General features: G+C 38.0%; 1 protein-coding gene across 1 annotated transcript in view; it reads right to left on the bottom strand.

Moving 5' to 3' along the window:
• Positions 1 to 24,512, bottom strand: part of LOC102216929 (probable G-protein coupled receptor 158) — an 82,292-nt gene that overhangs the window by 27,405 nt on the left and 30,375 nt on the right. The window contains exons 3-5 of the mRNA XM_014470823.2: positions 21,954 to 22,056; positions 15,967 to 16,178; positions 12,804 to 12,872 (exon numbers count right to left, since the gene is read on the bottom strand). Of these exons, the coding sequence (XP_014326309.1) occupies positions 12,804 to 12,872; positions 15,967 to 16,178; positions 21,954 to 22,056 (384 nt within the window). The remainder of the gene's footprint in view (positions 1 to 12,803; positions 12,873 to 15,966; positions 16,179 to 21,953; positions 22,057 to 24,512) is intronic.

The raw sequence follows: 24,512 nt of genomic DNA on the forward strand, positions 1-24,512 counted from the left end.
CAAATTCTGTGGCTCAAAATTTTATTATCAGATTACATACTATGACTTATCCAGATAATACAAGCTTTCATCAAAATCCTCTGAAATTAACATTAAATTGTACTTTATTCCCACAGTTCTTATGGATTTTTGCAGCTATATGTCCTTCGCAGCTGAGCTCCTTCAGTCTCTTTCTTGTCAGAAACTTTTCCATTTGTTGAGAAGCAAAGCAGCTCAATGACTTTAACCAGCAGCCAATCAGAAGATGAGCGTCAGAAGTAAGACTGAAATAAGCAACTTTAACTTACATTTCATTTAAAAAAAAAGAAAGAAAAAATATTTTATAATAGAAAAAATATATATAATGAAAAATGGATTTAAAAAATTTTAAGAATTCAGTTTTGTTTTTTATTTTTGCTTTCTTTATTCTTCACTTTCCCTCCAACATAACGCCCTCTGACTACCCCCACTTTGAAAAACACTTAAAATAAGACTAAACTAACTTAAAAGTACATTTCCAGAGAGATCAGGGTACTTGTTTTAAGTCAATGATTCCTTAATATTGATTTTTTTTTAAAGTGCTACTTCCACTGGCAGATTATTTCACTTACAACATGGAAAAAATGTCTTGTTATAAGATAAATAATCTGAAATAATCTTTTTCAACAAGTAATGTTGTTTAAAACTAGTGCTGGTTTTAAGCAACTAGTTCAAAACAATAGTATACTATTGCAAATGTAATAAGATATTTACACTAGAAACTAGACCAGAAAATGTTGGGATTTTGCAGTGATATAATGTCACACATATCACATTTCTCTGTAGTTCACAAAAAAAACCCAAAACTAACAGAAACTCAGTGTTCACTAAGAGAGAAGCAGAGCTGGAGGCAGACCTGGCATCACAGAGAGCTCACGCCTCCACAGCTCACATCGACTGAAAGCAGCATGTGGGTTATATGTAGGGCACGACATTAAATCTCACTCAAAATTCTGCGTTTTCTTCTCTTGTTTTTCCAGAAATAAATATTGATGTTCTGACCTGATCCAGTCTCGAATCGTCTCTCCGGTTTGTCACAAAGCTTTGAATTTGGTGACAGTTCATAAATTATTGCTTCACCTTTTTCTATTCGGATGTGAAGATTTTTTTCCCCCCCAGCAACTATTACCTGAAGTAGGGTGCGATGGAGGCTAATGGAGGCAAGTCTGGCATACCGAGAAAAATCACAGCTTCCCTTTGCACTTCTGCATTTCACTTCATTAGCGTGCAGCTCAGCAGGATGCCATGTATTAAATCTCCAGCGGCCACCGTTCTGAACTAAATGAAGCTTGGATCAGCCACTTAATTGGTACGCCCCCCTCCTGACCCTTTCAGGAATTTGCATTATTTTTGCTGTTTAGGGAAATCTGAAGAAAATTACCACGCCCTTTTCCTCCCCCTGAGGCAATGTTTGGAAGGAAGTTGGTGATTGTTAAAGTTTCTGTAGGAGTCCGGAGGTAAATGTAAGGTAACTTGGAGCAAAGTTTGAGAGTTGGAAAAGAAAAAAAACTTTTGATTTAGAAAGTTTAGCCAGAAAAACAGAATACAGCATTGGTCTTGGTGCTGTAAAGACTCCATAGCTACTGACAAGCTAGCTTGGCCGTTGCCTTCCTATGCAGTTCTGCTTGATTCTCATCTCCCTTCACTGCTCTGTCTTGTATTTCTCCCACTGACTTGGATTTCTCTGGTACAATTTCAACCAATCAGTGAAAAGGATAAGTTGTGAACGATGAGGTCAGTTTTCTGTACTCTGACTGTAGTTTTAGAAATGGCAGTAGAAGAAATTAACAAAGCCGTTCAGCTCATGTTGGCCACATTTTAAAATATTAAATGAACATCGGCAGCCATCTTGTTTGGCTCGGCACATCTCTCTTCGCAGTGGAAGATGGTTGTTTACAAGGCAGAAAATTTCTGGTAAGCTTCATAGCACTAATTAGCGCATTAGGTACTCAACAGCCAAAAGTTAGCCATTGGGTAAAGTTTAAAATAATACACTGTGCATTACACCTTTTTAATGTACCACAAATTTAACAATTTAACCCAGTGCATCCTCTTTCCAGAATAATAATTTTGTAAAAGTGTTTACAATCAGAAGCTTCTTCCAATTTGCTGCATCACAGATTGCGACAGGAGACACTTCCTGCCCACGGCCTCCTCTTTGGAGGGGGAGTTACTTCAACAACTCCCTTCTCTTTAGGAGTAATATTTTTTATTTTCTTTTTCGGGGATCAGTTAAGGCAGAAATCAGATATTCCCTGACGGCTGTCGACTCTGTTTGGAAAACACACACCCTGCCAGAAACCTGAAATGCTTCAGAAACAGCATCCACTTTGAAGTGTTGCTCTCCAAATTCTCCCCATCTCAGTCCAGTTGTGCATCTGTGGGATGTGCTGTGCAAACAGACGTGGTGCATGAAGGGCATCCAGCTTACAGGACATGAAACATTCGCCACTAAATCTCCGTCAGGATTCTAGAAAGATCCATGCCTCAACCAATCAGTAGTATTTAGTAGTTTTATTATTATTGTGTCTTATATGTATTGATTCTATTTTCTTTCTAGTGTTGCTATAATTTATGTTGATGCTACTGGATCTGTGAATTTCCCTCTTCAGGATAAATAAAGTATCTATTTTGAAAGGAGACCAGCCTACTATTCATAATATAATGGTCATAATATAATGCCTGATGGCTGTGTTAATTGTAGGCTGCGGTGACTATAACAAATTTCACTGGACGATAAATTGTCCCAGAAGTTATTGCAATAAATTATAATGTTGTTTTGAGACCATTTTCAAGTAATATAGTGGTAGTGGCGTAATAATACAGGAACACATTCTCAAAGATCACTAAACATTAAGTTGTAATGAAGATTTCACCGATGGAAATGGGAAACATTTTAATATAATTCACCCCTTCATTCAAAAGTCAATTCAGCATGCCATAAACAACTAAAGTACAATCAACCATCCACACCGTTTTATATTTAAACACAAAACAGGCAATGTGTATATATAAAAATAGTGATAACAAAGAAGAAAACAACATATATTATCTCTGTAATGATACAGCACTTTACTGAATCAATATACTTAATTATACCGAGATAGAAAATTATATTTTATCATTTTCCTCTAAGTAAAAATGGATCTACTCTCTTTGGTATCGTTACAAGATTTGTTCCACAAACAGAAATTTAGCATTTCATTCGTTTAGTTCTGACTTTTTTTTATTTACTTATATTTTAATTAGTGTGAGGAGGGCCGGCCCAAGGCATATGTGTGTTAAGCAGCTGTTTAGGGCCCCCGCACCACCACTGGCCCCCCAAGAACCCCAAGCTAGCATAATAAAAAAATATATTTATATTTAAAACAACACTGAATAATACAAACTAAATGCTATTTCACATGGAAAAGCAATTTCTATACAGTGAACCCTCGCTATATCGCGGCTCACCTTTCGCGGTCTCGCTGCTTCACGGATTTGCATCATGCATTGTGTTCTGATTGGCTAAACAGTCTTTCCGCTTCTTCTCTACCTGTGTGTCAATAACTTTGCAGTTTAATATGTACACCTACGTAACACAGCTTGCCATATTTAACATAATCGATGGTGGCATGTCGGTTTATAAGAATCTTTTTGCCCAGAAGAAAAAAGAGCGACAACAACTACCGATAATTATGTTCTTCTCTCGAAAAAACACACCTGCACCGCGGGCTTTAGAAGAAAAAAACAGAGTTGAGTCAGGATGCAGCGGCTCAGTCAAAAAAGCAGTGAAATACACGTGAGTCACTATTTGTCCTACTGTACTTTGTATTTTTTCTCATACTCATTTTTCATTTTCTCCCGTTCTAATCCAATGACTCGGGTCGCGGTGGGGCGGCGCTGATCTCCGCAATTTGAAGCCTTCAGTTCGTATTTATGATTAAAATTATTATTTTACAGTACAGTAGTTATTTGTAAAAAAAAACAGTTTATACAGTAGTTTTATTTGTTAAACAAATGCTTGGGACTGTAAAAAGGTTTTTTCTTTGGTTTCAATGTATTATTGAGTATTTTATTGTATAATAATTGTAAAAAAAAATAAAGGTTACTACTTCACGGATTTCGCCTATCTCAGGTTCTTTTTGGAACGTAACCCCCGCGATAAACGAGGGTTCACTGTACTGTTACTACAGTTCTTACACAAATAATGGTTAATTTCTTCCTTTGGATGGTTGCTGCCACTTTAGGGGAAATAAAGATATGAAACTTGTTCATTTGTTTACTGTAAATGAATTGTTTATCAGTTGATGTTATGTTCAAATAGTTGAAATAATATGGTACACTTAAAAACCACTCTGCGTTTCAAAAATCCTAATCATTGTTTTTAGTTTATTAATCAATAGCCATTATAAACACTGGAATGATGTAAGCTAATTACAAATTACTCTAATCGGTATCTTTCACACAGAGAGTAGCTTTGGAATGATAAAGCATCTTGTATTGACATGTTGGTATAGGGGGACTGGCTAGTAAAAATCTGCTTAGGGCCCCAAAAAGACTTAGGCTGGCCCTGAGCGTACGGTCGGATTTTTCCACCGAATGTCACATTTTGCAGAAACCCGAAGTCACGACTGCAGCAACATCAGCAGCAGCACAAACTGCACAGAATAAAGTGAGAAATGAAAGAACTGGAAAATCTCCGCTCCCCTCCTGTCTTGGCATTCAAGAAACGCCGAGCATACTGTGTAATGAGGCTTAAGTAACACCAACACCTGTAAGCTGTTTTTCCGCTGAAAAGAAGCAGAACATGTGTGACAAATTCAACAAAATAGGGAGCCAGTCTTGGGAGAGCAACAGTCTGGCTGAGAGATGCATTGGGACACAAGGGGAGCTAATGCGAGATAAGGAACATGAATCACCGCGCGCGCTCCATCGGGCCGACGGGAGGGCGGCTCAGAGACCGTGGGATGAAGACAAAAATGATGAAATGAAAAAAATATTAAATCTGACAAGATATTATGCAGCTACGGAGGATGTTACGAGTAAAAGATGACTCAAAGCAAATGTCACAGGATCGTGAGCGGTGAACTAATCCAAAGCTTATTTCCTCCTCGTTATCGTTGTGGAATTGGTGGGATGGATTTCACACATGCTGCCAAAGTGTAGATCAGCGAGCAGTTAGACTGTCATAACAACATTGCTTGTTTGAGTCGTCGGCGTGTTCGCTCCAAGTTCGGCTCCGACACGCCGGCGCGGCTCCTCAGCAGGAGCGTGACAGAGTCAAAGCTGCTGGAACTGGTACAACAATAAGAAACTGGAACATCATAAAATGAGTCTCATAAAATGATCTCCTAATATTTCAAAGTCAGACTTTACAGTGGAGAGGAAAGTACACCAAGGCTATCACAGCTTCTCTGACACTAAGAATTAAATTAGCTTCTCTTTGGACCTGAAAGGAACAACACAGAGTCAGCACACGCCTTCAGTTATCACAGCTATAAACAAGTGACCAGGCTCCAAATCTGGGTGTAGCGATGAACTCTGACCTGGACCTTCAGAGTCACATAAAGACAGTTACAAGAAGCAGCATTAAGTTTTTGTGCTCCTTCAATCTGGAACAAACTTTTAGAAAACTGCAAAACAGGCGAAACATTACGTTCCTTTAAATCAAGGCTGAAACGCCCCTGTTTGTTGCCTCTGATTAATAATAGCCAGAAAATATTTTAATACATTTTATGTATGTGAGTTTGTTGATGGCATTTAACAAAATTGCTCGTTTCATAATTGATGTTTTCAAAATGATGTTTATACTATGTAAAGGACATTATTGAACTGCCTTATATATATATATATATATATATATATATATATATATATATATATATATATATATATATATATATATATATATATATAAATATGCCATACAAATTAACTCAATTTTTTTTTCCATTTTTAATTTAAAAAAAGTGAGCCTGAAGAGTGACGTGCTGAAACTAATGAGCATCACTCAAAGTGCTGCTAATTAAAATGGCTCCCACCTTTAGCAGCTAAAGGATTACAATGTTTTAATTACACAGCACTTAGAGTATGCCTCAGTGATTGTGCGCGATCATTGTGTGACAAGCTAATATAAACCCAAATGACAAGATTTCGAAAGCATGAAATTTACTTATTGCTTGACTTTGATATACTTTTGTCATTTGTTGTTGCTGTTACAATCAAAATCAAACTTGACAAAGCAAGAAAATAGGATGGTAATATCATTATCTACACTGCTGTGAAATATTGTTTTTTATTTTTTAAAATTGCCACTAATTTTAACAGCATCATTTGTGGGAATAGGAAATAAATTATTAAAATTTTGATTGTATTTATTACAGAAAGGGTTATCTAAATCACATGAAAACCTTTAGTTGTGTCTCTGAATCAATTAGTTCATTAGCAGGACTCTGAAGTTCCTGTTTCCATGCTGAGGAGGCAACCTTGTCCTTTGAGTCTGTATGTTAAACCAGAAACAAATCTAAAACAAATCATTTCAGAAAGCAAATTTCTAATTTTGACATTTTCTCTACAAAATCTGTAGTAAGGAAGCATTGTGCTTATTTTCTTTGTTCTTAGCCATTGTTTATTTCTGCTATTACCATTTGATGCCAGTCAACTCATCTGAACTTACATATGCAACGCCTTCGATTTGTTTCCAAAACATACACACAGATATTTGGTCCCAAGCCCGATCAAACCCTTCATTACTCCGAGCCAGGACGCTGAAACGGCAGACAGCTTCTCCTTTTTTTTTTTTAATATCATCTAGTAGAGGAGGTGGCTGTCTTGGTTTGCCTCCAACCTCTGAAGCCTCCTCCATCAATTAATCAGCAGGGGTATTTTTAAAACAAGTTGTGCCAGAACTTGATGGACTGTTTAAAAATGCATTGAGCACCGCAGTGGTACAGCTACAGCTGAGAAGACTTGTAGCGGCAGAGGGAAAGAAGTAGGAGGAAAAAGAGGAGAAGGGAATAAGCTCTGGCAACAAATGTCGAGACTGGAGGATGAGGATGCAGAGGGAAAAGGAACATGCAAACGAGGTTATAAAAGAGAAACATGGAGGACGTGAAGGGCAGGGATAAGCTTGAGACAAGCAGGGAAGATGCTGCGAAGTACAGCAAAAAAAAAGATGGTGAGATATAGCGGGAAGGAAATAACACTCGACTGTGTGAACATAACAGTGGCAGGAAATTTTAGTGCAGCTATTTTTGGGACTGGAGGTATCCTTGGGGTGCAGAGAGAAAAGGATAAGTAGGTGGATTTAAAAAAAACAAAACAAGATAGGTTTGATCTCATAAGGATGAACCTACCTTCACCGATGACTTCATAACAAACACCCAAACATACACCTGAAGTTTGGGTGCTTGTTTGGGGGTAGTGCCATTCCAATGCCACTATGAAATAGAGTTAAGATCGAGTCTAAAAAATCCAACTTTACCTAAACCTACAGGCAATGTATCCTAGCCCATTCCAACCCTACTAAATCACTTTAGTATTATGTTATTTTAATTAAAATTTTGCAGATTTTGTTTTTAGATGTTCATTTAAAGGGGCAGTATTAAATGTTTTCCAGCCACACAGTATCACTTTGTAGCACAATCAAGTAACTGTGTTATCTTCAGTTGTATATATCAAATGTAGATTAAAAGGGATTTGGCTACATAATTTAACACCTTGAAATTGGGCCTCTGTCTCTGTAAGAAACTTTTGCTCTTTCTGAAACTCCGCCTTCAGGAAGTCAACACATCAACATTTTTACCAGCATTGCACTGGGAAGGAGGTTGTACAACGAGCTGAGTAGATGTGCAGTTCCACCAGACATTTGCTAATTGTTGATGACTAGTCTGAAGGAGCTGAGTGGGGAAGTCGTGGGGGAGACAGGCTCTGTGAGGCAGAAACTTGATAGCTTAAAAACTTAGCTCTGAGGAGGAGCTTCATCCATGAAGGCAGTGCTAGGTCCCTCCATGTGTTTTGTACAGCCAAATGGTTGCCATGGGAGATTCAAGGATTTCTCAAACATGCATGAAAGAATCAAAGTAGCACTACAGGTTTGTTTGATGAGGAAATAACATAACATGATATAAAACTCAAAAAAGCAGATTTCACATGATGCAGCTCCTTTAAGGAAGCAGTGTAACTTCTCCCGTTTCTACCTTTTGGTTCATGTCTTCCAGCTCCACTTTGTGGCTTGTTGCAACCACATGATGAATCAAATACAAATTTTCTGGAATGTGTGATTGAAAGGATCCTAGCAGAGCGGAGTTGTGTGTGCATGCAGTTCACTGAGCTTGTCGCAGTCTACTCACTTTATGTTTCTTTGGTTAAACTACTAACCTGTTACGTCTATACTTAGACTATAATGATTAGATTAATACAACTTTATATTGCGCATTCTCGTTTGGTTTTTCCTTTGCTGTATGTATTGCAGGCTTATCCAACACAAAAGCCCAACACCAGCCGGCCTTCGAGCAAATAATTTTTGATGGATTTGGGTTGGGCTCGGACCATAAATCTAAACTCTACTATGAAACACATAAAAACCTTGACTGTAACTTTTCAAAAGAACAAAACAAATATCACAAAGCTCTTTTCTCAAAGGATTTACCATTTTTCCTTCAAATGGCTGACATCCAGCCAATAAGCTTTCTGTTGGTAGACAGGAGAGCTCTCTGATAAGGAGAGTGAATTCCCTCACTGTTAACACGACACACAGGTTTCTTCCATCTGTTTCCCTTCTAAAGATGAGCTTCTGATTCAGCACAGCAGGTGCTCTGTGGGTACACACACACACACACACACACAGCACAATGGCACCCACCCACCACAAAGCCTGGCTAAGCCACGCACAAAGTGAGGAACACTCATAGCTAAGCTGCCCTGCTCTTTGTTATTGTCCAGACAGACATTGAGCACATGGATAGTGGGCCGCAGCTCAAGAAGGCAGGTCTTTTTGAATAAGTGACATTTTGTCAGAGCGTGACCAAACATATCAATCTATGTATTGTATGCGATAGATCAACCAAAGTGATGTGATGATGAAGTGATGAAGCTAAACACAACGAGCAAGTCAAAGTTCACACTCAAATCCAACAATCTTTGGCGAGACTTCCACACTGACGCACCCAGACACTCTCTGTCCAATCCCACTGAGTTTGGGATATTTTCCCAAAGAGAAAAAGTTGTAGACTCTAGTCTCGATGCATGAGACTTTTCAGATTCTTATTCTAAACAATTTTCTTTCTACTTCACAACTATGCGGTACATTGTCTTCATTTCAGCTTTTCTCTCTTTTATGACTGCAGTATTTATGCACTATTAATTTTATTCTGATTCCATACACCATTTCTCTTTGTGACTCTCTTCGCGATTCAATACTCCAACATTGTTGTTCTACTGCCCGTTATGTTTGCACACTGACAATAAAGATTTGCCTTTTCCTTTCGTATTAAGTCCCATAAAAACTGAATAAAATAAATTACATTTGTTATTGTTACATAAGAGAATCTGAAAATATTTTAAGGCCATAAAAACTTTTCTAACGCACTGGACTTTGAATTAGTTTTTAATGAGCAATGGTGACACACTTGGTTTTATTGGCCGTGTCCCACCTGAGGTCAGCACCCCACAGTCCTTTCTCTTTATCACTAGTTACACAAGCTGTGCTTTTTTAACCAACTGTGCAACATGATGCTTATCTTCCAGCAGATTTTTGTGTTAAATATAAACCCATTTCCATGTTTTTGTCTTTCTCAGCTCCATAGGGGATTGTCTTTTGTTCAAATGCCCGGAGTGTCAGTTTAGATCAGCAATGGTTATGTAATAGTATGAAGCAAAAACTCCACATTTGGTTTTCCCCACAATTAGCTCTCATCACAGTACAAGTAAGTATAAAACAAACCTATTGTTATTTGCCATCTATAATGAAGCAGTTTATGTTTAACAATATTGGTAAAGATTTCTTATCTTCTTTGCCATTAAACAATTTTACTTATATATGGTTAGTATGTGGATGCTACCCATCACCATCCACAAACCTGCATATCCAGACAGATTATCTTGATTAAAATAAACGTTTTCCATTAAATGGCAAGGTTGACTTGATCATTTTGATGTCAGTTCTATCTGAAGAAATCTTGCTAAATTGTTTTACATCTACAAAATGTCTGAACTTCTGACAATAATAAAATGTACTGATGTGTATTTCGCTCTGGGGTGTATTGTACAACATATGACTATGCAAGAACTTTTTGCCATGGGGGTCAAAATTTCTGTTTTTCCCCATACTTAATGATAGGCAACTGTTTAATCCTCTGCACACATCTTCATCAATGTAGACAGAGAGTCTGCATAAGTTAGAATCAGATCAGGTCTCATTTACGTAGCAGTGGAGCTTATGAGCTGCACTGTATATGCGGCATAAACTGCAACGCTCATGCTAGAGAAAGGGTGATACTGAAGGTTTGTTTAGTTAAAGTCACATAGAAACTGAAGACATAGTTTACACATTAGTGTTTCTCAAGTATGAGACTCATGGGCTAGAGATGAAACGATCTGATATTAACATCAACATCGGCCCTGAAATGTAAAAAAATTCTAGATCGCGTTTCGGTGAGAATGTGCCCGATCCATAACGGCAGATCTATCTGGTCTAACTCTATATTTTGTGCACTGAGTGAGGTCATGCTTTATTTTTTATTTTACATTATATTTATAATTCCAAATTGAACTTTCTCAACCTTGTGAAAGAAGGTTTGCAGCAGATTATTTTTACACATTTGACCAAGATAGTCAACCTATTGTCTTTGTCAGTTTCTTTCTCATTTGTTTTACAATGTTTGTTTTACTCCTAATTGCACTGACTAAACAAATCAGGTTGTTAAGTTATTGGTGTATTTAACTGTGCTGTACTGGTGCAGAGTTATTAAATAAATTTGTAATAAAGTACATTATGTCTGTGTTTTAAAAAAGAAATGTTTTAAGTCAATTCAGCACTGTTTTTCTGTTTGATCGGTATCGGCCCATACTAACTCTCAGATACCTATATCGGTATCAGAAGTGAAAAAAGTGGATCAGTGCACAAAAAACAAAAGTGCTGTAGGACCCGAAGTACTTTGTAGCATCAAGTGAAACAAAACAGAAATGAAGAAAAACAACACAGAAGACAAAGTAACAGTGAAGTCAGCAGCGACATTCTGCTATATCCTCCCACTCGTCTCCCACACAAACCTAACAAAAACACACAAACAAGTCGTTTAAGAACTGCATTAGCTAGCATGTGACATGAGTCAGCTTGTCCCACATCTCAAACTGCATTCGTTTCCAACTTGGCTTATCAGCTCAGCATTCACTAGATTGTCAAGTAAAAAACATGTCAATTTTTGTCACAATAGCTTTAGCAAAAGTTGAAAAGCAGCCTAGTTACATGACAGCCAAATCTAAAATCATAGACGATTCATCGCAGCAACAATGCTCCATATCTGCTGCTACTTCATGCCACATGTAAGCGATCTGATGAGTGATTCTGTGGGTGGTGCTTCTGATTCAGCTGGTTGCATCCACACTGTGCTGTTCTTGTACTTTCCATGCTATACGCAGGCTCCTCGGCCTACTTAGTTGTTTGTCTGTACTTTGAAGAAGTTAATGGATTCGGGCAGCAGTACATGAGGTGTTTTATGATTATAGAATCATCCATATCAGCAGCAATGGATGTGATACCTCTGACAAAGAGGCTACTTCCAGGGTTAACCATAAAGCTGATCTGATCTGACTGACAGGCTCCAGGTCAAAAACAAAGTTAAACCTGCCCAACTTGTCTTTTGAAATATGAAGTTGCGCTGGGATGTTTCCTTTGACTGGTGTGATGTGCTCTATCTTCCTGGTTTTAGTGAGCAGCAGTGTTCTGGATCAGCTGCAGCTGTCTGGTTGTTTTTTTTTCAGCAGACCTGTGAGGACACTGTTGCAGTAATCAATAAGACTAAAGTTAATCTCATGGATAAGTTTATCTAGATCTTGCTGCGACATTAGTCCTTTAATCCTGGAAATGTTCCTCAGGAGATAGAAGACCGACTTTCTAATTATCTCTATGTGACTCCGAACGTTCAGAGACGCATAAAGGCACCATCCTGTGTTTCCTGTTTCCTTTACATGAACTGAGGCAAACAGATGTCTTTGAACAATGACTTCCTACTTACCTTGCTTTCAGAAAGGTCAAATTTGTTAAATCCATGACTAAATCTTGTCCTGTTTACAGATTTCTCCTCCTGAGCTTTGAATTTTTGTAGCATATGTAGAGTTGCCAAGGACATCTTTGCTGATTCTCTGACTAAAGCTAGACGTGACCTGTTAGTAAATGCATAACCACATCTTTTAAGATTTTGGTGGTGCTATGTTCAAACAGTTCTATTTTTGGGTGTTAAAAGCTTGTGATCTTAATTTATAACTTAATCCTGCTTCCAAAATCTTTTTTTTCTTTATGCTGCTGTTGTTTGTTCGATAGACTGCACTGGAGTCTTTATTTAGGAGTACCAGTACTAAGGGGATGCAAGCTTCAGATTTTGGATTTTCATCAGTAAAATGTATTCCAAACAATTTATATTACTTGCACTTTAGTATTAGGCATAATTTTGTCTTGGTCCATAACATAAAATCAAAAAAATACACTAAGTTTGTGCTTCTAATGTGCCAAAATATTCCCAAATTCAAAGGGTTTGGATACTTCTGCAAGGCCGGGTCCCATTAAGATCAAACCAGAGACTTACTGGGAAGTACAGCAGCAACGCCCCAAACAAGATGGCTTCCAGCAGGATGAGACCAGAAGTACGAATGCTCTGTTGTAAAGGAAGAACAAAACGAATGTTCATTAGTACATGATGGGAGACAGTGAACGTTTGAGTACTCTGCAGCATGAGAAGTCTCAAGAGACTAATCCTGTTTGCAGAGTCTCTAATCTAGCTCTTTTGTTATTGCAGAAAAACAACAGATTTTTTACAAACATTTTCATATTTAACCCAGTGTACGGGCTTCAGTGTTTTGCACATTCAACAACTTAATTCTTAAACTGTGCTGTCTAAAATCAAACCCTCCGATTCAGCCGTAATGAGTACCGATTTGCATTTCAGTTTCTTTCCAGGCAAAAGCAAAAAAAAAAAACACAACCAAAAAACAAACAAAATAATTGCCTGTTTCAAAGCAAACAACAGAAAAAGGAGGGTTTCAGAATATATATTTATTTAACATCTTGTGTTATCTTGAAGCAGCACGGGGAAGGGAGTCGGGGGGGGAAATGAATTTTTCTGGGTTGCATTTAATTATCCATATAAAAGTCACTGAGGACTTTGCTGCTGTGTGATTCTAAAAGCCCTCAGGGGCGTTTTTTTTTTTTTTGTATGTGGGTTTTTTTTTTTTGCGAATTGAAAGTAAACTGGGAGATTCTGAGGGAATAACACAGATGATCTATAATTAGCTTACTTATAAAAGTTCCAGCTCATATTTGCCTGAAGGCTGGTTGGAGTCGAGCTACACTGGGAGGATCTAGTGTTTAATTCATTTCTGCTGCCAAAGAGCATCTTATGCAACAACTTGAAACAAGGCCTTATGTGCAGTGGAAGTTAAATATTTGTGGATTAGAATAATATTAAAAGTACTTCATAAAGACCCTTTGTTCTTTAGGCTAAGGATAAAGCATTAAACACACTTGGCTAATTGTATATTCGTTTCAAACTACATTCATTGCTGTTTGCTGCTCACCTCTATGTCTTGATTTGACCTGCAATTAGTCATTTTTGATTGCCCTTAGTAGTTTTTGGCACTTAGGAAAGTGGGAGGTTGATGAACAGCAGAATGAGAGCAGATTTGGAAACTTTAATCACAACTCTTAAAAAAAAAAAAAAAAAAAAAAAGAACGAGTCGGAAAAGGTAGATTTCTGATGTAGAAATAAGTGTTGAGATGAGCGATAGCATTTGTTCTGATTAGCCTCTGTTTGCTTGAAAAGTAAGGAGAAGTTATGAGTAGAGGCAGGAAGAGATGCACAGAGAAATCAGCCGGTCACTGCAAGTGGCTGATTTTCAGCTTGATTGACCAGCTGTTAGACAGAGGGGGAAAAAGTGACTAAATGGTAAAATGTTTAAAGTAATGTCGCAGGATGCATGGCATTACATAAAACCACTAAAAGGGAAACTGTATTTTCTAGTTTGCTGTTTCTTCAGGCTGTGAGAGAAAGCAAGACTTTCAACAGATAACAGCAAGGCTGAATGGCGTGCAGCAAAGTTGCTCTTTTTTATATATATTTTGTTCCTTTTAAGCTCTCAGCCCCTGTCTGTCATGAGACATTTTAGATTCAGAATTGTCTGGAAATGTCTGTGGTAAGGTAAGGTTCTATATTTAGAGTGTCCAAAGTGCAGCTGGGTGACTGTTTGCAGTCCTTGGAACAATTTTCATTCAGTGAAGACACAGATTTGTGCCCCAACAAATGCAGATGGATACTTTTTTTGCTATTTTCTCGGGCGAGATTAAAACAGAAAATGTAAAATGCTGAAAAAAGGTATTTGTCTTTTTCATTTTACTTTGACTGTAAATAGGTCCACAAATGTCCAGTATTGCTTCTCAGTGATTGAGAACCAGACCTATTTATTAAACCTGGTTAAATACAAGAGTGACCAATATATAGTCTTTTTGCAGAAATCAGCTTAATTTTTTTTTTTAAACAAGCAAAATAGAACACATTCAACCCCCCAAAATTAGGAATTGGTCCGCTTTCCTTAAAAAAGGGAAGAAACCCTCAAAGACCCTTCGTAGCTCTTCTCTATAAAGATTTACAGATGAGTTGTCTGCCCAAATCAGACTACTGTGTTTCAATTAAATAATTTTTTTTGGTAAGAAGGTGAAAAAATAGGAGTTTTTATGATCTTCTAAATTTTTTCCTCTCTGACACTTTTCAATTTGACCCATGTGACAAAATATTTGGACTACTCCAGTGATCTACACTTTGCATAATGAACACAGACGCAGAAACTACTATTTATGTAATGCTAGCTAACTTAGCCTGGCCATTGCCTTCCAAAGCAATATTACTCGATTCTCATCTCCCTTCATTGCTCCATCTACACTTTCTCCCATTGACTTTTCAAAGAATCAGCGATCAGACGGAGAAGTGGTGAACGATGATGTCGATTTTCTGTGCTGTTTATAACTGTAGTCTGCCTGTGGCGGAGGAAGTGAACAAAGTTGTTCAGTCCATGTTGGCCACGCCTCCAAATTTTGAATCAACATTAACAGCCGCCTCATTTGGATTGGCATAGGCCATTTCCAGTAAGCTTCATAAAGTCCAACTGGCACATTACATACATCACAGACAAACCTTAGTGATTGGGTACATTTTAAAACCTCAACCGAATCCACGCCTATAGCAAGCAATTGTTTCTTAATAGCCTAAAGTCCAGACACTCTAGCAAAAACATAGAACAAGGCCGCTGTTTTTTACCAGGCTAACGCTAATCGTGCCAATCACTAAGATAAGATTGTAAAAATAACTAGAAATATGAACTCTTTATTCTATTGTCTATGATTGCTCTTGATGTTCGTCTGCTCCTAATATAAATAATTAATGCAACTCACCGCAGCAAGGCTAGGAAACAAACAAATCCAAATTTACTTTCATCATAACTGGCAGATCAAACTTTGACCATGGAGCCTAAAGTTGTAAACCCAAAGTCTGATCTTTGACTGTATCTAAGTTTAGCTAAATAACCCAAAGCAACATCTGAAACAAGTGAAACAAATGAAAGTGTAAATGGTATAGTGTTTATCAAGACTGAGGACTCCAAAGCACTTTCCAATGTAATCATTCACAGCCCAAAAGAGTCGCATTACGAATCAAAGTGAACTTCCAGCGTTCTTCCCCGACGCCCTGCTGTCCCACTCACCTTGTTCCTCCTGAAGTGGTAGACCACCAACATGCTCGCCAGGTCCAGCATCATGCACAGACCCTGGAAGGAGGCCACGGCGAGCCGCAGTCCGCCGTCCTCCTGCACCAGGCAGGGGGTGTCGTCTTGGCAGTACTTGCAGCCCTCTCTGCACGGCAGACACTTGTTGGACACGTCAGACGTCTCGTCTCTGTAGGAGCTGTGCTCCCGGTCTGAGGGAGGGAGGACACGTTATCATTTCCTTTAAATCTCGACAGCTTTACTGCACACACGTTAACGATGTTCATTTTTTACCACGTCTCATGGCTAATATACAGTAGGATTTCCGAGGATTATTAGTGCGCTTATTCTCATTCCACTGTGACTTTTTCTAACTGCTCGGTTTATCAGTGTAGGAGATTAAAAATCATTAGCCCAATAAGTCCCAGAGCCTTGGGCGATGATTAAAGGAGTTCAGTTTTTAATTAAGCAGACAAGGTAACAATGAATGAAAAGAAGATAAAACATGATGAAACTGTCCTCGTCATCCTGCTGCTTTTAATAACCTTTCTTAAACCAGCACCTGTCATTTTTAAATTTGTTAATCAGCTCTACCTGCAGACAATATTGTTGCATTTCACATCCTCATGGTTGAGTATTTTGAGCCCTGGATTTAATAAAGAACATTTAAAGACGCAGAAAAAACATTTATAAAACTGATCCTAATTCAAGAACTCCCACTGTAACTTTGGTGGAGAATTGCTCCATGAGAATGTGTTCAACATCAAGACATAATCAATACCCTTGGCTCAGTTGTTTTTTTTTGCAAGAGACAATTTATTAATTTAACAAAGTGATTTGATTCTTGCAGAGAGCGTGACTGAGTCTAAGACTTTTGTAAAGGAGAGGGCAGAAGGTAATCGTAATGAAACATTTGCACCATTTTTGCTGCAAATCGATGAGATTGTTTATCTCTAGCCCTCGCTTTTCCAGAGAGTTTAATTTGTGCCAGTTGCAATCTGTATCGCGCTTCAGACTGCATGTGAATATCAGATATAGAAAACTGTCCTGTCTATACATTACTTTTTTAATTTTTTGCACAAAAAGGCTTTTCTGCCAATGAGAATAATTTAGGTCCAGCCCAGAAAAACAATTAAATATTTCAAGTAATATTTAATCAATGGGGGCTGCACAGTGGCACAGTTGGTAGAGCTGTTGCCTTGCAGCAAGAAGGTTCGATTCCCAGCCCAGGGTCTTTTTGCATGGAGTTTGCATGTTCTCCCTGTGCATACGTGGGTTCTCTGTGTGTACTCTCTGGGTACTCCGGCTTTCTCCCACAGTCCAAAAACATGACTGTCAGGTTAATTGGTCTCTCTAAATTCTCCCTAGGTGTGAGTGTGTGTGTGTGCATGGTTGTGGGTCCTGTCTGTCTCTGTGTTGCCCTGCGACAGACTGGCAACCTGTCCAAGGTGAACCCCACCTATCGCCCGGAAAGTTAGCTGGAGATAGACACCAGCACCTCCCGACCCTACTAGGGACCAAGGTGTACAGAAAAGGAATGAATTGATTTAATCAATTGAAGAATAAGAAAGCAGTTGTGTAAACAGTAGAGGTATGTTTGGATAAATGTGCACTGGAAATGTAAATAGTCCTGTGTTTGTGAGAAAATATAAAAGAAAAAAGCATCTGGGGCTAACTTCCTCCAATAGTGGGACTGAAAGCAACTTTTAGTTCAGAAAAGAATTATAATTTATACCTTTTTAAAAATCTTTGTTTATACCTTTGTTAAAATCCTAATCTCACCACATTGTATGCCTGAACAATATAAAGCATATCTTTGGCCAGAGAATATGATTCAGATTGTTGAATAGTTGTATGGAGGTTTTGTGGGAATCAATAAATACAGTTCAAGCAGGAATTGACAAGAATTCAGGTTGGTATCAGAATTTGCAGATTTTATAGTTTTGGATTTTGTTTACTGAGAGAGTCTACAGATCCTTGAAAAGTCTTAATTTCATGTATCTAAAATGAATCCATTAAAATGACTTCAATTTAGAAAAAAAATGTGATGTAGCCTTAAATACATTAATGACAGGTCTTACATTTGGTCGAGGCAGGACTATCTAATCTTGTTTAAGTTGTTTTTATCTGTCAGGCTAAAGATTGAGTCCGCTCAGACCTGTTCGTTGAGTTCTGACTTGAGCCAGGTGAGGCTACCACTAAGTAGCTGCTAATATACCCTTGCTAGCTAGCTAGCTTTTCTGCGTCTATTATGGGCAAGTGCAAATTTATCGCCAGTTGGGCTAAAACTTTCGTTTTTGTCACTGACTCACTTCTGTTGCCACCCGCACTCAAGAACAGCATCAAGACCTGCTGTGCGAACGTAGCTTTGGTGCAGTAATCCTGTTGAGCATGCAAGCAATACCAGCAGCAAACATCTGCTCATATATCAGCCGTTAAGGTCAGCTGCCCTGCAACTTTTAGATGTGTTCCTGGGTCTGACACACCTGAATCAGATGGCAAAATTACCTAGCCATCTGTCAAGTTCTCCAGAGTCCTGTTAATGACCTCATTATTTGACAGATGTGTTGATGGAGAGACGCTTTTAAAGTTGCAGGACACCTGTTCTTAAAGACTGGAGCTTCAGACTCCTGGGAATATAAAACTGTGGTTCTTCTGCAAGGTTCTTCTGGTAAAAAGTTAAAAGAAATGGAAAAGTCTTGCCTTCTGCTATCAAACAATCTGGTAAATGGGTCCTGACATTTTGTCACTTTCCAATTATGCTAGCAGTGAGCGCTTTAGAGTGAATCGAAACGGTGTGGAAAAAATCAAAGAGAAAATCCAAAAGCCACCTGATAAATGTTTAAGAAACAGTGAGGCCTCATGTGCGTGCAATGACAGAGGTGATGAACAGCCAAGCTGACAAATGGCAGGATGATGAATAAAGTACAGACACGGGGACCAATGCGATGACAGGAAATAATTTAAAGCCAGCGTCGAGGCAATGTCTGAACGAAAAGCACAATAAGGAAGGAAAAGAAATCACAAGGGACTCAAGGAGACCAGAAAATACAAGAGAAAGTCATTAAAAGACAGAAACGGAAAACACACAGAGCAAACGAGACTTGAGAGAAAAGCACCATGAACAAACTAAAAGGGAGTGAAGCAGCTCTATCCTCAACTGAGCCTCTAACTGCTAAAAAACATGATAAAACTGACTGAGTTACATCTCCATGATAAGATGTTCTGGTAAATTTAAGACAGAAGTCAGTGAAGAAGCTAAATTATGTCAAAAACATCCTTTTTGTTCTGAATCTAAAGATCTGCTGAGCTCACCTTTCATCAGCAATGTTTTAAAAGGGCTGCATTGTGTGTTTTTCAACCACATAGTGGCATTTAATAGCACAACCAAGTAACTATGTTACCTTCAGGTGTTATAAAAAGGCTATATGTATCAAATATGACTCAAAAGAAATTTGACTTTGTAATTTATCACCTTGAAATTGAATTGAGCCTCTGTCTCTTTAAGAAGCTCCTGCTCTTTCTGAAACTCCGCCTCAACTTCATCTATACTTCCTGGAGGAGGAAGTTGAGATGATCTGAGAAAACAAAGCACACAGACAAAGTGTGTGTGCTTTGTTTTTTTACATCAGAGGAATATTAACAAAGGTTTGTGCACATTTATATAGAAACTGAAGCTCTGAGGAGGAGCTTCATCCTTGTAGGTGGAGCTAGGTCCACACAGATGTTTTGCACAGCTGAATGGTTGCCATGGAGATTAAAGGTTTTCTAAAACATGCATGAAAGAATTAAGGCAAGACTCCAGGTATGTTTTGATGAGGGAATAACATTACAACATGATATAATGTTAAAATAAGTCAATCTTAAATAATACTATCCCTTTAAATGAACTCTAACTTTCAAGACATTGCAAAGAAAGACAGAGGGAAGGTTATCCATAGGCACCCGCTGTTTCTTTCAGTTTGTTGCCAGGGAACAACATAAAATCTGTTCCCACTTTGATCTACTTTTTTCTTTTGCAAAGAATAAAACTCAGGTTTCAGGCAGGAAAATCAAAGTTGCTATCAGCTGTGAACAAGAGACAATCTGCATGGGGGTTTGGAAAATGACTGTCTTCCCACACGCAGCCTCTTGACTACTCGCCTCATCAAAAGGCATTATAATAAACTTCAGCTTAGCATATTAACCTCCCATAGGCGCCGCATGTTGGAGTCGGGAGTGTGAACCAATCAGAACTGCCTGATAATTTTTTCCTCATCAGGGCCAACCTTTCTGCCCGACCACACGACCCCGCTCTCAGTCAGCTTCTTAGAATGAAGATGTTTGAATGCAATGCATGATTCGGGACAAATCGGTTTCGTTTTCACAGCGCAGTGTGTGTGCGCGCAGCTGAAATCAGAAATTAACATACAGCATATAAAAAGACATAACCTTTTGTTCCCTGCCACATTAAATCAAACTAAACCTCTCATGCTCTACATCAGCTACAACTTACAAAATCTATTGCTAAAAAAATGAGAGACAATTGGATTAAAATGAGGACTTTGTAGTGACCACCCCAAATTATTGTAACTTCCTGGCTGTTTGGACTTTTCATATAATTGTTTGAACATATAAATGGGACTATATTTTTTAGAATGTTGGGTTTTTAGTTTCATCAAAATTGGTTTATTTTTCAAAATTGCAATGGAAACACTTTTCTTGCATCACACAGTCACATGATCAACAGCCGAATGTTGTCCGGAAAAGACGAAGAAGATGACAGGAAGTGCTGGGAAGATTATGATGCCGCGTGTTTCTTAATTACTTATGGCGTGAACAAACTTATTTACGTGTAATTTTAATTCCATCTTTTATCAACTGCAAAACTGTGTGTACTTTGCTTTTTACATCAGAAGAATATTAACAAAGTTTTGTGCACATTTATAGTGGAAAAGCTGCTTTTGAGGCGTTGCCTTAAAATCAAACTAGATGTAGCCTCAGTTTAATTCAAATGTTGCTAATTAACTTATCATAAGCATACTATTTTATCTTGGTGTTCTGAGGATTTAGAAATAATAATAATGAAAAGGAAAATTATTAAATTTGACTACTTTCTGAAGCAGAAGTGATAAAATGTTGACCCAGAACATTTCTGAGCATCATAACATTTAGCAAATAGAGGTAATTTAACCTCAAACAGGAAAAATTTACTTTAATGTTGGATATTGAGAGAAAACAAAACACTGTAACAGAGTGTGTGTAAATATCTGGTTTTACTTGTGCTTGTTTAATACACCTGACTGCAACAGGACGATTGCCCGTCTGTACTAAGGTGGGTCACAAACTCGTCTTGCCAATGTGAAACTTTTTGCTACTAGTGGGAAAATCCACAAGTAAATTTCTATTTAAACATTTGCAATAATTTAACCCCCTGAGATTAATTTTTTCCACAGTTAGTCACATAAAAACCACCAAATTTTAAGATTTTCTATGGAATCGTATGCTGTAAATCACAAATAACTCATGACTGTCAAGTGGGAGTAAAAGGATATTAGGTTTTTTAAATAAATAAAAATCAAACTAAACATTTTATATATAAATATATATAAAATTCAGTGTCACAAAATAGAGTCAGCAATCATTGCACTGACAAAATTAAGGACATGAAGGTTGTGGTTGTAACAGGGAATATGTTGGACGAGGTATGAGTTAAATGTCACTTATTCCCCTTTGAGAGTCCAGACCAACTCATGGTGCAATACCACAGTAAGCAAAGTCACAATCCTGTTTCACTTTGAAGTTTCCCAGCTGTAGAAGCCGAGGACACACTTTAAGCTTTGAAAAGAACATCAGATAAAGGGTATACCTGTCAGCTATACAGGGGGATTGTTTCTTTTCTGAGTTACAATCAGTCTTTTGTTCTGGCAGCAAATTGCACAATCCAGTTTTTTAAAATTATTATTATTATTCTTTATTTTTATAATACAACAAGATTTGTAACCTACTTTTAAAGCCATTGAGTGCCACTCGGCTCGGATGGTAAAATCCTTTCCTGCACAGGCACTTGTACTTGTCCAGCACAAATCCGTGGCCGCCAACGGGAGTGCACTGGAAGAACAAAGACAGAGAGAGAAACACAGCGGATCAAAATGCTGTCATGAGAAAGCGTGTCACAGGAGGGAGCAGGGATGAGGGTAAGTTTGGGGTGATGTTTTGATAAGAAGGTTAGAAATCCATGCTCTTAATGCAGCAGTGCTGCCTCCGTATAGCAGCCTCCAGCAGAATATTTGTCTGCTGCATGGGGTGCAGCGGTTCGGATGACTGTGTGCTCTCGTCTCGGCCTTGAGCAAGTTTAGAAGCAAGAAACAGCGATTTACCTCACTGACTGAGCCAGTCCTCCATATGCAGGCAGAGAGAGAAGAAAGAATCCACTCAGCTTCTAAGTGTTTCTGATTTAAAGAACGGCGTCTTCTTTAATGTGCTTTTCCTCAAAGAAGGAGCATAGTTATCCACATACACCTTACAGTTTTATATAGAGAAAATGTATATAGCAACCAGTCTTCATAAAAGCAATAAGTAGCAGAACTAAACAAAACAAGGGTTAAAACGATTAATCGGATTAATCGTCATGAATTGTGATTAGTTGATTATTAAAAATAGTTGTCAACTAACTTAGTAATTGATTGATCGTTTATTTGCAGTATACAGAGTCAAAAAAGATCATTTGCTGAAAAAAATAACACAACACGTCAAAGCAGCCAAAACTGTAAAGTATACATGTATATTTTGCATTTAAGATGCATTTGTAAATATGTTTCAGCCAAAACTCCTTAAGTAGCAGATTTAGCTTCATTTGGTTCAAAATGACCAAGGGAATGCTGTTATTGCATTTTAGGCAAACATTTTTATATGATAACCATCAAAATAATCAATACATTAATTACTTGTTAAACTATTTGCAGCCTTACAACATATCATGTATTGTTTGTTGTTTGTGTGGTTTTCTATTGGTTGTCATTTAAAATGACAAATTAATCATGGTCATGATCAGGGGTTGGTCAGGTCTGGCCTCTGCAACATTACGACGCCAACGCATCAGCTCACTGCCTGAATAAAATTCAGCTCCATCAGTGAACGTTTTCTTCCCTGACATCTACAGGCTTATCTGCAGATGTTAATGCGAGGAGTCATCGAGCTTAAATTGTACAGGAGTGGTTCAAGGAGCATTGGACATGACTTTCACACATGGATTATCCACCACAGCCCAATCTTTAACCCCATGAAAATTACTGGAGAGAGTTGGTCCGTAGCGGTATAACTCTCCCATCACCTCTACAACATGTTGATGGAAAACGAAGGCAAATCTGGACGGGACATAAGGTTAACGTAATGGCTACAGGGTGGATGCACGCCATAACAAAATCTGAAGGCAGTCCAGTGAAATATGAGAGTGTGTATTATTTTTGTCATCGCTCACTAACGACGTCGTTCATGGGTCTGGATGCTACGTATAATGGAGGGAAGAAGAAAGTCAGCAACTTTCAGTGTTAGAAAGGTTTGAAAATGATCTTGTGATTCGGTGAGTCTGGATGGATTACGAATGGCTTTGTCACACTTTTCTGACTAACACATGACAATAACAATAGATAATAAAGATATGAGTCAATGATATTGCTTCTGCTCTATTCTTAGATTGGGACATGAAATGCTACTTTTTAATATATCTTAGCTGGCTTCATGATTTTAGAAAGATTTAGAATAGAAGAATAGAATAGAATTCAACTTTATTGACATTGCACTGTCACAAGTACAAGCAATTTATTTTTTGTTGTTAAATGATTTCTTGATTCTACATATCAGTATGGAAGAAGATTAGAGTCACTGAAAAAAATGACTTTTTTCTCACAATTCTAAATTTAATCTTATGAGATTAAAGTCACAATTCTATTCTTTTTTCAGTGGCCCTATTCCTCTTCCAAAGGTCAGAGGGGAAATTGGACCAAAAATATGCCTAATTACAGTTGATTTATGATTGAATAATGAAGACAATTGTTTTTTTTCTCAAAGACAATGTTGGTTTGGATAACTTTTTCCCTTTAACAAATCAAATAACTGTTTGAAAATGGATTTTTGGATTTTCTCCATTTAGTTTTGTCTTGTATAAAAATGTGTTTAATGCCACAATTCATTGTTTTGTTACAAAAAAAAGGAACTAAAACTGTGGAAATCTACCCATACAATGCAGGCTGCAAGCTTTCTCTCTTCTCAATGAAGTGAAAAATTCACACTTGACAGCAAAGGGCGCCACATATCTCACATAACACTGAATAACCAAAGCTCCGTCCACACTGATGATTGTGATCTTTTTTCCCACTGCAGTGTTTAGTCTCAGTAATGAGCTTGTTTCAGGCATGTTATTGATTTTCCTGCATCTTTCTACACGCTCCTCTGCAGAGCAAAAGCTGCAGACATGTTTGCAAGCGGGGCACTTGCAAACATGCCCGACATCAGGGGAAATCACTGGGCTTTGCCAAGGAACCGGGAAACTAATTAATATCTAAATT

The sequence above is a fragment of the Xiphophorus maculatus genome, chromosome 6 (assembly GCF_002775205.1).
Source record: "Xiphophorus maculatus strain JP 163 A chromosome 6, X_maculatus-5.0-male, whole genome shotgun sequence".
NCBI classification, from domain to species: domain Eukaryota; kingdom Metazoa; phylum Chordata; class Actinopteri; order Cyprinodontiformes; family Poeciliidae; genus Xiphophorus; species Xiphophorus maculatus.